Below are 15,040 nucleotides of genomic sequence, written 5' to 3' on the forward strand. Positions count from 1 at the left end.
CATACAATCTTACAGGTTAAGGACGTATCCAGTGGTATATTGCAAATGTATGTTTTTTTATTTTATAAAATGATGTACATGCGTGCCAATGCAGTTGTGTCAGTAATTAATGTATATAGGGTTTATCACATAGTTAGTAATATATATATATATATATATATATATATATATATATATATATATATATATATATATATATATATATATATATATATATATATATATATATATATATATATATATATATATATATATATATATATATAAAAACTAACTATGTGATAAACCCAATATACATTAATTACTGACACAACTGCATTGGCACGCATGTACACATGTGAGGTTGTCCTCCTTCCTCACATTGGCACCACCAGTCACCTCTACTTGAATGCACTGGTATTTTTGTGCATTGTGCTATTATAATGTGCAAGATGGAATGTACATCTATATACAGCTGCTTCCATATGGCTGTAGGGAAACTAAAGCATCAAAACATCTCACAATGGGCTGTTAGTCACAGACAGGTGAGAATCAGCTCTTACTGTAGCACAGAAGACACCTTCCCTTGACCTCCACCCAACACAGTGATCTCAGTGTCTGTAAGTATTACTTATGTGAAGAAGTTACTGGATTCATGAGGGAAAGATTACTGATCATTCTCCTTTTCTTTTAATAAAAAACAAACAAACAGAATAACAAATAAATATCAGGACAAACATTGTACATGTACACAGTACATGTGGTCATGTGATTTTTGTGTTCCTCCTGCTATACTACACCCTTCTGGTCCTCATGAGAGCGCTGGTGGAAGACGAAGGAGACAGCAGCGTCCCATGAGGCTTTTAACACTTGGTCCCTCAGGCCCTTCTTGTCGTAGCAGTGGTTCCACTGGGAAAGGTCACTGGTACAGTCAGAGTCATCTGCAGGAGGCCGAACCTCCCTGCCATTGACACAGCGGCGACAGCGAAACCTAACAATACCACAAGAGGGAGGAAGAGAGGCTGATTCAATACATTACAAAGATTATGGCCACGATCAGACTGAAGGCAAATTCAATTAGTTTCTGAAATCAGATTGTTATTTGCAAGTAAAACAAAAAAGAGGATTAGGACCTATCTGAATGGCTTGCTGTGGTAACGACAGTAACTACGTAGCTACGCTGGTGACACAGCTTTCCAATGCATGAGAAAAGGAGGTCCATCATTTCGCCCTAAAAACAATCGCAATCGCAAATCCCATCCCATGTGTTTTTAGTGTCCAGACTGGATCCACTGGATCTGGATATGCCAAAAAAACAGATTTTGGCTAGCAGCCTAAACATGGCCTTATACATTATTATGTATGATAAAGTGAAAACGACTAAGGGCCAGAGTATAAACAATAGTCACGCACAAAAACCATGTATAAACTGTGAAATAATGTTTGATGAGAGTGTGGGCACCTAACACAGACTTCACACCAGCGTGCACTTGTTTTTCTAGAGCCAGCTGTGGGTCATATGATAAGGTGAGAGACGACGTAATATAATAATAAAACACTGGACCTCATGCAAGAGTGTTCCAAGTGAGATTTACCAAACACTCTTAACTGGATTTCAGCCTGATGAATGCCACCTGTTCATAAGGAGATGAGAATTTATCATTAATATAATCAATACCCCTAAAATTGCAATATAGGGGAACCTATACCACTGTTTGTGGGCAAATTTCATTCACAAAAATGTTACATAAGAGCTAAAAGAAAACATTCACACTGTGGAGCTCAAGACAGCAGACAAAAAGACATTAAGCAGTGCCTGTAGTGTATTAGAGCAACACATATTTTCTAAACAATTTGAAAATATTAAATAGTACAGCTGCATATGACATGTCATCAGAACAGTGCTAGACATAAAGAAGGAATGATTGAGATTTATAAAACAAAACTATGCATATGTACAGTTTTATAAATCTAATGAAAGGAATGCATATTCATATCTATGTCTTTGTGAGCACACACAGTTTTAGTCGTGAATTTACACCGTGTTATGCATCAGGCCCCTGGAATGTGACTTGTAATTTAAAGGTTTCCTTACTAACCTGTATCAATGATATCAACAATTATGTTAATTTACAATTTTTAGTATGATCCAGGGTTTTTTAGTACAGATTTGATGTATCCCGAAAAGGTAGTTTCACACACTTTTACAAGTTGAGCATTAAAAATATATTTGAGAGAAAATAATACGTGTGTACTGTCTCTGTCATGTACCTGTCATGTGTGTCGCTGGTGGTCTCCTCGTTCAGAGTGAAGAGGTCTCGGAGTTCGCCCAGAGAGAAGTGACGCTCCACGTCCTGCTCCTCATCTACCACACAGCTGCTAAGGGCTTTCTTATGGGCCTGCCTCTGTAGGATCTTCTCCTCGATCGTCCCCGCCTGTCAACACACAAGTCACTGTTGAAACCATGTCTACAGCTTTCTGACACATCTATATGAGGCCTTTGTTAAATAATTAAAATCAGTAGAAAAAAGTCATTTATCCATGTGAAAATATCCATGTGTATTACTTAAAACCTAAAATTAAGTCATTAAGCAGTGGTGGTAGTCTGTTTTATGTTGCGTCTGCATTTTGTGAGCTGTGTTAAACTTACAGAGAGCAGTCTGTAGATGTAGCAGGTCTTTTTCTGGCCGTCCCTCCACACCCGTGCCATCGCCTGCTCGTCATTTGCTGGGTTCCAGTCAGGATCAAACATAACCAAGCGATTAGCACCAATCAGATTCAGGCCACATCCACCAGCCTTGCTGCTCAACATGAAGATGAACTCTGGATTCTGAGAAACAGATGGATTCAGATGTTGTTCAACTGCTTTGCACAGCTCAGTGTTGTTTAAAACGGAGTGTTCAACTCACAGATGGACTGTTAAATCTTTCTACAATCTTGGCCCTTTTCTTAATGGTCATTGTGCCATCCAGTCGAACATAGAGGTATCTGTAAAAGACCAAGAGGAGGGTTGTTGCTTACTTTAACTGACAAATCATATAATACAGATATTATATTTTGGTTTTCCAAAAGGCACCTTCTAGATCTGCAAAGCTTTTCAAAGAGGTCCAATGTTTGAGTGTAGTTGGAGACGAGCACCACCTTGTCACTAGTAGTAGTCCTCGTCATTGCCAGAATGTAGTCAAGAACCAACATTTTCCCTGGAAGAAAGGAAGAGATTTCTTACCCATAAATAGAAAGTTGAAATACTTTATTCAGTTCATGTTAGAGAGATGCACCACAATTATCAAACAGACAATAACTGATTAGTATGTTCACTCTGAGGCAGCGGAAACAAGCTGTGAACATAAGACTGACATATTATCACTTTATAAGTTAGTAAGGCGAACTTAAAAACGGCTGCTCGTTTACACATCAAGCAGCCACGTAGCAACATGAGCCTTCATTTGGAGTTGTGTTGAAGTTCACCTGACATCATTCACTCTCCTTTTAGCTCAGGTTTTGGTCTAATATCTGACTCTTTAGGTGCTGAATGCTCCACTATGTTCACCAGCTAGGCTCTGACAGCTCAATGATGTAGTGTTCAGTGGGCTTGTCATGGCTGAGGAGAGTGCTGACACTGCACCAAAACCACAGGGTTGAGGGGAACTGCAGAGTTGATGATAATTGTCACATGACTAGTTGTTAATATCAATTTGTATGCGTTAACGATAAATCCTCCAAGACAGCCAAAGTCAGTCTTGGAGTTCCGCAGGGTTCTGTACTTGGACCGATTCTATTCACCTTATATATGCTTCCTTTGGGCAATATTATAAGGAACCACTCTATAAACTTTCATTGTTATGCGGATGATACCCAATTATATCTATCAATTAAACCAGATGAAACCAATCAATTGGCTAAACTTCAAGCATGCCTTAAGGACATAAACACTTGGATGTCTAGCAACTTTTTGATGTTAAACACAGACAAAACTGAAGTTATTATACTTGGCCCTAAACGCCTTTGAAACGCATTTTCTAATGACATAGAAGCTCTGGATGGCATTAATTTGGCCTCCAGCACCACTGTAAGGAATCTTGGCGTCATCTTTGATCAAGATCTGTCGTTTAACTCCCACATAAAACAAATCTCAAGGACTGCCTTCTTTCATCTACGTAACATTGCAAAAATAAGACACATCCTGTCTCAAAATGATGCAGAAAAACTAGTCCATGCATTTCTTACTTCAAGGCTGGATTACTGCAACTCATTGTTATCAGGTTGTCCCAAAAAGTTGCTTAAGACTCTTCAGTTGATCCAAAATGCAGCGGCACGTGTATTGACTAGAACAAGGAAACGGGATCATATTACTCCTGTATTAGCTGCTCTGCACTGGCTCCCGGTAAAATACAGAATAGAATTCAAAATCCTTCTCCTGACTTACAAATCAATTAATGGTCAGGCTCCAGCATATCTTAAAGATCTCATAGTACCTTATAAACCAACTAGAGCATTACGCTCCCAGACTGCAGGGTTACTTGTGGTTCCTAGAGTCTCTAAGAGTACAATGGGAGCCAGAGCCTTCAGCTATCAAGCTCCTCTCCAGTGGAACCAGCTTCCAGTTTGTGTTCGGGAGACAGACACACTCTCCACATTTAAGAGTAGGCTAAAGACGTTCCTTTTTGATAAAGCTTAGTTAGGGCTGGCTCAGATTTGCCCTGGATCAGCCCCTAGTTATGCTGCTATAGGCTTAGACTGCCGGGGGACACCTCCCTGCTCTCTTCCTTCTCTTCCTCTCTCCTCCTCTCCCTCTCTATCTGTATGCATTTATGTAAATGTATGTTACCAACTCATCATCCGGGGCATCATCCCCGGAGTTTCTGTGTCTCATGTGGCAGGTTGCCACTGATAAATTTACGTCAGGATCAGGAATCGTGGCTGCACCTGCTGCCCTGGTCCTGCTGGACACCAGGAAGCCTTTTTGACATTTTCCTGGATTCATCCAAACTTTCTCTTTTTCAACACAACATCATTTCTGTCAAATGTTGCATTTGTACTATGTTGTTTATCCTGTACATACGACATCTATTGCACGTCTGTCCGTCCTGGGAGAGGGATCCCTCCTCAGTCTCTCCCTGAGGTTTCTTCCATTTTTCCCCCTTTAATTATGGGGTTTCTTTTAGGAAGTTTTTCCTTGTGCGATGCGAGGGTCTAAGGACAGAGGGTGTCGTAACCTGTACAGTCTGTAAAGCACACTGAGACAAATGTATAATTTGTGATATTGGGCTATACAAATACATTTGATTTCATATAACAATATTGATTATAGCAACTTTAACCATTTTAATTTTGACCACATTTAAAACACATTCTTCATTAGTTCAATTTGTTGCTGGACAAAAGGCTTTTTAGAACACTAACCAAACATTTATCCATTTAAAATGTTATTTAGAAGACAGCTTCAGTCTGTGAAATAGTGGACCACAGATGTTAATCACTGGGACACTCCAGTATCATCTCATAGACAATACTTTAGCAAAGCCGGAACTTAAAGGAATAGTTCAATATTTTGGGAAATACTGTCATTTGCTTTCTTTATGGAGCGGTGTGACTGTGTTTGAGTTCAGCTGACTGGTACCTGGTAACATTATTTACAAGCAGATATGAATGTTGTAAAACAAAAAATAAATTCTATTTCATTTCAGTTGGACTTTACGTACAAAGCTGAACTCAGGGCATGGTTAGCCTAGCTACACATAACAACTGTCAGCATGGGGAAACAGCTTGCCTGGCTCTGGCCAAAGTTCTGTATCTTGTTTGATAATCTGTTCACAAAACATGTAAAAACATTAAATGACTGGAGACCAAAGGCAGCCGGGAAAAGGTTGGTAATAAAAATGGACTAAACACACAAAACCATTGTAAGATCCTGTAAAGTTGTTTATTTGAACCTTTGACAGGTTGTGAATGAGTCAAACAGACCTGTCCACATGTCCTACCCAGAGACAGAACCATCCATCCAAGGTTTGCCCATCAGCTCCCCCACCCCAACTGCATACACAATAATTGATAACTTCTACTAAAATTAATGTAATGATGATACAAGCAGTATCAATTTTCTAAGCTGGTGTTCAGAATCTTCCCAGTTATTATATCACATTTTGTTATTGTAGAAAGTGAGTCAGCAGGAATGGTAAATGGACTGCTTTTATAAAGCACTTTTTTTTGATAACTCAAAGCACTTTACAACACATGTCAGCATTCACACAGAGTCAGAGGCGCAAGGTGCACATCAGCGCGTCGGTAGTGATAACCATTCACACACACCATTGGCCATCGGGAGCAATGTGGGGTTCAGTATCTTGCCCAAAGACACTTTGACATGCCGACTGTAGGGGCTGGGGATCGAACACAGACCCCACAGACCCACCGACGACCACTCTACCTCCTGAGCCACAGCTGTGCCGTGTATTTGTATTGCTTTTTTTTTATCATCATCATCAGAGGTGTACTGAACTGTATTTGACATGTTCTTACCAGAGAGCTGAGGCTCCACAGCTTTAGTGCTGTAGCCAGGAGGGAACAGATCCAGCGCACCCTCAAAGCCCTCTTCACTCTCCACACACTTCTCGTAGATGAGAGCCGGGTCTGGGAACCAGAACAGTGGTTAGTATTGAGGATGATTCTGAATAAGCATATGAATACTATATGGCTGATGCCATAAAAGACAAGTAGTTAAACAAGGGGGTTCTGTTTCTGCTAGTCTTTCCGGGTGATCACCATAATGTTCACAGATGCAACATTTTACAGTGCGTGTTATATCTTGTGTAAGCACTTACGATTGCACAGTTTCTTGAGTGATGTGATGGAAGACAGGGAGGAGACACTTATTTTGCCCTGTTGTAATGTCTCAATGGGCTTTGCCTGTCTCAGGAAGCGCTTATAGAGCTCTGACTGCAGAGGAGTCAGCCTGCAGGGAAACAGTCATTATGTAAATGGAAGTCTTCAAAATTATATAAACGTATTACAATGCATAGAACATTGAGAATAGCGTGTATGGATGCTCAATACGTTTTGAGAACTGGCTGAAATGTATCTGTAGCCATATTTCCGTCAGCTCAATTTAAAGAAAGGTCTTAAGACAGCATTATAAACTAATCTTTTTGAAAATGAGGCTTAATTTGGTAAATAAACAAAAAGGTTTTTGGTCTGAAAAAGCATGTTTCTACTTGAAGTAAAGGATTGGACAAATGATAATTGTGATATTGGTAGAGATATGTATGAAAGATTGTTGTAATTCCCAATGCTTAAGTCTATGTTCATGCCACAAATAAGACAAACATCTCTTAAACATTCACCTATTTTGCTTCAACTTCTCTATCTTTTACCAGAAACCCAATGAATGAACATACCTGCAACACACAACCTGCTCGATTTTCACAGGAAGATATTTAGACAAGATGTCAGATGTTCTCCTTATCAAGCACCTGTTGAGGCAGAACATGGTCAGTATTACAAACACCGTGAAATACAAACAAAACATTTTCAACAACAAATGTTGTCTGAAGTATAAGCAACAAATATGATGCAAACATAAAATATGAGATTTGTTTGGAGAATGCTTGCTGCACAAATAGTTTTTTTATACAATAATGTCAAATGTTTTTTTTCCCATTATTGAATGTTTTTGTTCCCTTTTCTGTTCTTAAATGTTTTATGTATTAGAATAACACGTTATTAATATAGCATTGAACTATAGGACGAGAGGCAGAATAAAAATAATAATAATAATAATAATAATAATAATAATAATAAATTAATAAATAAGCAGAAGAGGCAAAACGTTTGATGACACAGTGATACACCAATGTGTCAGCCAATAATCTGTAGCATTCTAAAGTAGGAGTCTGTTCTATCAATAAAATCTTTTTGAATTTTATAAAACATTGATAATCAGAGAGTTAATTTTCTGGAAAACAATTGGCAACTGATTTTAAACCAAACAAACAGACACAATTTCTCGGCAAATTGACCTGACAAATAAACTAACGTATACATCATAGAATCGCCCTAAACACTCTTTTTTATTTTGACCATCTGGTTTTGGTCTGCCATGCCTACCTTGTTTGTTTTTTGTGTATAAAAAACTTTAAATTACAGAAAAAAATGAAGGAAAATATTTTTTATACAAGAATAAAACACCCTGCATAAGTGCTTTGAGCCCACCTGTTGACGATGCTGATCAGCTCCTTTAGTTTCTCTTCTCCTGTCTGTCTGTCTTTCTCACTGGTATCTGCATCTCGACCCTTGAGAATGGGAAGCTCAAATCGCTTTTTAAACTCCTGGGCTGTACCTGGTATCGAGGTAAATAAATAAATAGGTTCAGGACAAACAGCAGAGATAACCCAAATGTGTTTAAGGGTTTGTGTGTGGAGTTACTTACCAAGGATCCCAGCATTAACAAAGTGGACCAAGCTGAAGTACTCCAGCAGGTCGTTCTGGATAGGAGTGCCTGATATCAGCACTCTCCTCTGGGCACTCATGGCGTTTAGCGCCTGGTATGTCTGGTTGTCAGAGTTCTTTAGCCTATGACCCTACAGCACACACAACTATTAATGTAACGTCATTGTGTCAGCAGTCCTCGACAACTCTGAAGTATAATGGATGACATTAAATACCTCGTCACAGATTACAAGTCCAACTTTGCCCTTGTGCAGAACCGCAGCGTGCAGTCGAAATGTCTCATATGAAATTATCAGGATCGGGGTTGGTACTCTCAAACCATGTTGCGAAATGAAGTTCACTAGAAATCACAGAAAACAAACAAATTATTAATCAGACAATTAATAAAATTCAAACAATATTTTCAAAAGGATATATTTTAGTTCACATAATTCACCTGAAAACAAATCCACACTTTTAAAACCTAATATTGTGCAAGTACCCTGCATTTTAGCCACAATTTGAGTGTGGATGGTATATTTTTCTAATTCTATTGGATAACTGGCCAACTTTTTGTTTTAGGCTGTCTTTCTGCATCAAAATGGTCAACAATCATACTGTCATTTTGTGACATTGAAATCTATCCATCTTTAATGGCCCAGTCACACATATCCGTATGACAGAAACGTATGCCGGCGCATACGAAAAAGTCCAAATACGTCCAACTTTTCATCGAATCGGAAAAGTGAACATATACAGCATGTCTAACCTATTGATATTGCATCACTTACTAATACAAAATGTATCAGACGAATACCCAACAAATGCATAACGTTTACAAAAATATGGCGTATACAAAATATCGGCAACATGCTGGTTTACATTGATATAAGGTAATGTATAAGTAGTATTCGTTAAGAGCTCACTGTGTTACGCTGGGGTGCGTTGTTGAACGCTGATGTTTTGAACATGTTCAAAATTACCGGACGTAACCGACGTGTGCTTCATACGATATGCAGACGTTACGTGATGTTAGACATACGTGAATACGGAATACGTAGGTGAATACTTAAATAAATAAACGTAAATACAGTACGTGAATTCATCAGCATGACGAGAACCAGATGGCACTTTTCCAGCTCCGTTGGCCAGACGCTCTGATACGTTTTTATAAGTAAGTGATACGCCATCAATAGGTTTGACATAAGTATAATAATTTGTTATGTATACATCAGCTACAACACCGCTGTGGAAAAGTTGGACGTATTTGGACTCTGACAAATTTTGACGCCGGCATGTACGCCGGCATGTTTCTGCCATACGGAACTGTGTGACAGGGCCGTATGTCTGGCGTGTTCACCGTATCGTCTGCGTCCTTCAAACGATCACAACATACCCTTCATTTATATCAACGTATTGCCAATATTTCGTATGCGCCGGCATACGTTTCTGTCATACGGATATGTGTGACAGGGCCTTAAGGCTGCATTAATTGATTTCTCTTGCCACTGGGGGCCAGCAGAACAAGCTGAAAACACAACATCTGACATACTGTAGAATCGCTGCATTAAGTCATTTGGGTGAACATGTTAGCAGACAGGCACAGAGCAACATTCTCATTCATTTGAAGTCGTGTTTGGGCATTTCAGTATGCCAAAGACTATTACAAAGACAAAATAGAGACGTGACATTAAAAGGATAAGGTTATGGTGCCCCCGGCTGATTAAATGTGAAATGTTAAAGAAAGAAATAGATTTATGACCAGATTTCCATAAATCCTGCTGTGGATATTCATGAAGTGCCAGAGGGGAGGGGTAAATTACCTAGTTTTCTATCGATCTCTTCCTTTGAACCTCCGTCGATGGCCACTGGTGAGAGGCGTCCTCCCAGCCACTTTCCTATTTCATTGTACCAGTTGCGTACCAGACTTGACGGTGAAACCACAATGACCTTGTCTATCTCTGGCTTAGCATCAGGGCTTTGGCGTAGCAGGGTCCACATGAGGGCGATACACTGCAAAGTCTTACCCAGTCCCATCTCATCAGCCATGATGCAGCCGTACGATCCGGAGATGCGTCTTCCCGTCACACACTCCCACAGGAACTTCACCCCCTCAAGAAATTTAAGACAGAATCTTTAATCTAAAACAAAAAACATATGGTCCAGTAACTGTGAGTAAAGTTAAGAAAGAAATAATCTTGTGTTTACCTCCCTCTGATGGGGTCTGAGTACTTTTCCTAAAATTGGATCCACAACAACATGGACTGGTAGTTTTTCTCTGGAGAGGACAAAGATATATATTTTTTTATTACAAGAACTCCCAGCACTGGCACTGATATAGCAATGGCAGTAAAGGCTATGAGGTGTTTTCTAAAAGCTGCACAAGGCACAGTTTATGTCTACAAATCTATATATCTGATCAGAATAAAAAGAGGACTGTCACTGCTGCTCACTAAATAATACCATTAATTATTGCAACTTTTTTTGCAACCTGCAGAAATTGAGTGCTGTCTGGAGAGAATAGTTTATAATTTCAATCATTAACTTGACTTGTGCAGCTTTTAACTAAAACTCTAACCATTTCACTGGAGACCAAGTAAAAGATTATTTATTGGAGGAAGAGTCCCATGTGTTTTCAACCTACTTGTCAGCTTTGATCAGGTTATGAGCGCTCAGAGTTTGGGGTTCATAAAGAACCAAAGCATCTTCTGCGAAGGGATCGTGAAGTGCTTTCCTTACTCCGGCACGCTTTAGACCAAGTGCCCGGATTCCCAGCGAGCCTGTAGGTAAGTCAACAGGAGAACAGTCTAAGTAAATATTTACCTATTGAACTAGACATGAAGCCATCGTGACAAGAAAACTGTTACCTGTGTAATTTTGAATAGGAATTTTAAATGGCTTGGAGAGGATACTTCGAATAAATGCCTCCTGTATAAATGATTTTAAACAAGTAAAGTTATCAAATTACAGCCATTCTGTATTCACACACAAAATGTATCCAAAGATTAAGTTTGATAGTACTCAACAAAACTTACATGTTTGTCACCATCCATAAATGCAGGCTGTTTGTTCAGCTGTGTCAGAGGCTTTCTGAAGGGAGAAATGTGGCTTTCTCTTATCTCATTATCACTTCTTCTTCTTTTCTCCTGTGAAAAAGCATTACACACTTTTCAATTTCAACCGCACCAATGCTCTTTCATTATAGTGTTTCACTCACTAAATTGTTTTCCTTGAAAAACATCTAGTACCATACATCTCCAGCAAAACATCTATTGGCTTATCCATAAATGACACATACCACACATGTTGGACTATTATGTAAAAACTTTTATTTAAGAAACTAATGTCAAATATGTTGAGTGATTCTGAGATTAAGTGTTTCAAATGACACTTCTACAGTTCTCAAAGTTACTCTTTCTAGAAAAGAACATAGAACCTGCATCTAAGAGTGATTGCTTATGGTTCAGAAGATCAAATCAAATGTATTTATACAGCCCAATATTACAAATGACACATTTGTCTCAGTGTGCTTTACAGACTGTACAGCATACAACACCCTCTGTCCTTAGACCCTCACACCACACAAGGAAAAACTCCATAAAAGAAACATCACAATTAAAGGAGTGTTGGAAGACATGTTATGGAAGATCTGTGCATATGTCAATAAAAAAGAAAGCATTTAATGGCCAAATGTATTGACAGAGTTTGACAAACAGGTCTCTCCATAATATAGTTTAAGGCAGGGGTGTCAAACATGCGGCCCGCGGACCAAAACCGGCCCGCCAGAGGGTCCAATCCGGCCCGCGGGATGACTTTGCAAAGTGTAAAAATGAGTTGTTTTGATCATAAAGTAAAAGCCTTTGTAGATACACTGTGATCTGTAAGTTGTAACGCACATGTGTACATTTTCTTTTAGGAAGTTTTTCCTTGTGTGGTGCGAGGGTCTAAGGACAGAGGGTGTCGTATCCTGTAAAGCACACTGAGACAAATGTGTCATTTGTGATATTGGACTATATAAATACATTTGATTTGAAATGATAAACTAATACTATTGCTGAAATTGTACCTTTTTTTCTTAAGAAATTTCAGGTTGTTGATAATGTTTTGTAAAAAAATTAAGTTTGAACATTTTCAGAATGCACTTGTACTTTTTTGCACTAAAACGAAGGGAAACATTTGGAGTTGTCATATAGGTTATTATGCTATGATTTTACCCACTTGAGATCAAATTGTGTTGTATGTGGCCCCTGAACTAAAATGAGTTTGACACCCCTGGTTTAAGGTATCTCAAGTCCATACAGAGGACGCAATAATAGGGTTGCTTTGCAGTCAACTCTGAATGTAACAGCTTTGAATGTATAATAGCCATGCTTATTTACTTACAGTTCTACATGTCCAGTCAAAATCATCACAGGAATCTCCTGTCTGCTTCCGTTTAGCAACCTGACTGGGAGCAAGACTCCTTCTCTGGAATTATGATTTTTTTTTTACGATGAGGATTAGGTTTTAAATAATTCAAATTGGTAGTCAACACCCAAATGTAGTCTGTAGCAAAATGGAAATAAGTAAGAATAATTCGGCTTGCTTACCATTTTCCTCGGCGTGGCTGTTATGTTGAGACCTGCCCGTGTTGCTAGCATGTAACGCTAACGTACTCCTAGTTACCCAGAAGCAGCTAGCGGTTCTATCTGCTTCGTTTCCACAGCATCGGCGCTCATGTCTGTGCTGGTGTTTTGCTCTGACTTTAAAATACTACCTACAGGCCACACACTTAACAGATAATTGTTATCAGCGAGTTAGTATAGTCGACTAAGGTGATGTTGGTCCCATTTAAGTTTTATAATCGCATTAGTTTGACATCCCCCTCGTTTGGTCAACATTTTTCTAGTTTTCCTCCGGTTGGTAGTAAACTTGGCGCTAAATGTTGCACAACACTACGGCAAGCCTGAAAGGTCAAACCGACTGCTGCGTTGGTGGGCGGATCGATCTAAAATATCGACGTTGGTATCGGTATCGATCAATACTTGCGTGATAAGATCGATACTTAAGTTTCAGTTTCTCTTCTTTAAGTTCAGTACACAACTCCAGTTAAATCATCGTGCTTTTGCATGTGCACTGCAAACTAAGTAAGTATTAACACTGCTCCTCTAGCTCACTTCACGCTCATCATTATCACTCTGTCCCTGCCCCTCCCCACACACACAAACACGTGCGCACACACCTACAGTCAGAAACACAACGAAGGAGAGGAGAGAACAAAGAAAATCACGCTACCACCCCCCCCCCGCTGGAATAGGTTAGATATTTCTATGTATGTATTCGTCATATTGGCGTAATGGAATGCTGCAATGCATTGATGTATGGGAAAATAATAATATTGTAATGTATCAGTGAGTACTGCCAATGAGTACTTTTACCTTTGATACGTTTTTTTTACTGCCAATACTTCTACTTCTGAACTTTTTATTTTTTTACATTGTACATTGTACAAGGCTATTGCAATGTTTTACTTCTTACAACTTAAAACAATTCATCTATTGTCATGGTTGCACAACACAATGCACGTTGTATTCTCTTTATGCTACACAAAAAAATAACAATGAGTAACATTGAATGTAAACATCACTGAACATTAACAAGAAAATGCCACAGGGCCCCTTTAAGTTTAAAGGGACAATAGAGTTCCCTCAAATGTGCTGGTTGTCATTCCCTGTTACCCACCCAACCAGTGTCAGTAAATATAAATATCTTAACAGAGTCATCATAGCCATTACAATCATTTGTATACATAGAACAAAGCTGGAGAGAAAGGCAGCAATCCTGATGTTAATTGTAAGTGGTGTTATTAAATAGAAGTTTTCCAAAGCCGGACAAAATACTTTTTAGAGTGTTTTATTATTTATGATTTACAAAAACAGTGTTCAGAAGGCATTTTAGAATACATTTTCAAAAGCTCTGAATATATTCAAGATAATACAGTACCACGATATATATGGAAACTATAAACATTTCTCGAAAGTTTTCGACTGCAATCTGTTAAGTGATGACCTAACAGGCACCCAGAAGAATACTGTCTTATACAATGTGTTGTGGCATGCAGTACAGGTTAGAGTCCTAGTGTAAGAGCAGTGTAGCCCTGGGTCACTAAATAAAACTTTGAGAAGTCTGTGTGTTCTCTGAGAGCAGGGGTCACAGTTAGTGTTTCACACTCATCCAGACCTGTAGTCATTCCATGTAGATAAACCCCTTCTCACAAACACTTAATTTTAAGGCTTGCTCATTGGGGATTATAAGGTATCATTAGCACGTTTTAGGCCTAAATCGTTGTAATAGATGTAGTTGTAAATTCTATGGGTTAACTCTGACCTTTGGGGTGTGAACGTTTAGGTTGGTTTCCCCTTGTTATTTTACTGAAGAGTTTTGTGTACGTGCGCGTTTTATCAAATGTTTTTTTAAATCAATAATTATCAGTAAATCGATAAATTGGATATTACACTTTACACACCTGGTTTCTGAAGTGTGCCAACAGAATAACTACGGACTAACAAAGTTTACTGGTAATTTACCTCATGAAATAGATTTTTATTTAAAAAGCATTTATAAATTGATTCAGTAAATCTTGTCACTGTCCAGTGAA

The 15,040-nt window shown here is 38.8% G+C and overlaps 1 protein-coding gene across 2 annotated transcripts; it reads right to left on the reverse strand.

Moving 5' to 3' along the window:
• Positions 1 to 646: 646 nt before the first annotated feature.
• rad54l (RAD54 like) lies at positions 647 to 13,589 on the reverse strand. Of its 2 annotated transcripts, XM_029430252.1 has the most exons (18): positions 12,993 to 13,588; positions 12,787 to 12,870; positions 11,439 to 11,549; positions 11,271 to 11,331; positions 11,048 to 11,183; positions 10,612 to 10,681; positions 10,227 to 10,515; positions 8,640 to 8,764; positions 8,405 to 8,555; positions 8,188 to 8,314; positions 7,374 to 7,448; positions 6,801 to 6,931; positions 6,499 to 6,609; positions 3,056 to 3,179; positions 2,889 to 2,967; positions 2,630 to 2,809; positions 2,251 to 2,414; positions 647 to 970 (listed from the first exon to the last, which is right to left on the reverse strand). In XM_029430252.1, the coding sequence occupies exons 1-18, from the start codon at positions 13,041 to 13,043 to the stop codon at positions 769 to 771; spliced, it is 2,271 nt and encodes a 756-aa protein (XP_029286112.1). In that variant the 5' UTR covers positions 13,044 to 13,588; the 3' UTR covers positions 647 to 768. The 2 variants fall into 2 exon arrangements, with proteins under 2 accessions (XP_029286112.1, XP_029286114.1); XM_029430254.1 differs by lacking the exon at positions 12,787 to 12,870 and having other exon boundaries at positions 769 to 970; positions 12,993 to 13,589.
• Between the last annotated feature and the right edge of the window lie 1,451 nt (positions 13,590 to 15,040).

This window comes from Cottoperca gobio, chromosome 4 (genome assembly GCF_900634415.1).
Source record: "Cottoperca gobio chromosome 4, fCotGob3.1, whole genome shotgun sequence".
NCBI lineage: Eukaryota > Metazoa > Chordata > Actinopteri > Perciformes > Bovichtidae > Cottoperca > Cottoperca gobio.

What these genes read in the sequence shown, in the direction of transcription:
- rad54l (XM_029430252.1), bottom strand. Translation starts at nt 13,043, where the DNA reads ATGCTAGCAACACGGGCAGGTCTCAACATAACAGCCACGCCGAGGAAA. An exon ending in GACTTGTAATCTGTGACGAG is followed by an intron (nt 8,556 to 8,639) that starts GTATTTAATGTC and finishes TGTGTGCTGTAG; the next exon opens with GGTCATAGGCTAAAGAACTC. An exon ending in CTGATCAGCATCGTCAACAG is followed by an intron (nt 7,449 to 8,187) that starts GTGGGCTCAAAG and finishes CTGCCTCAACAG; the next exon opens with GTGCTTGATAAGGAGAACAT.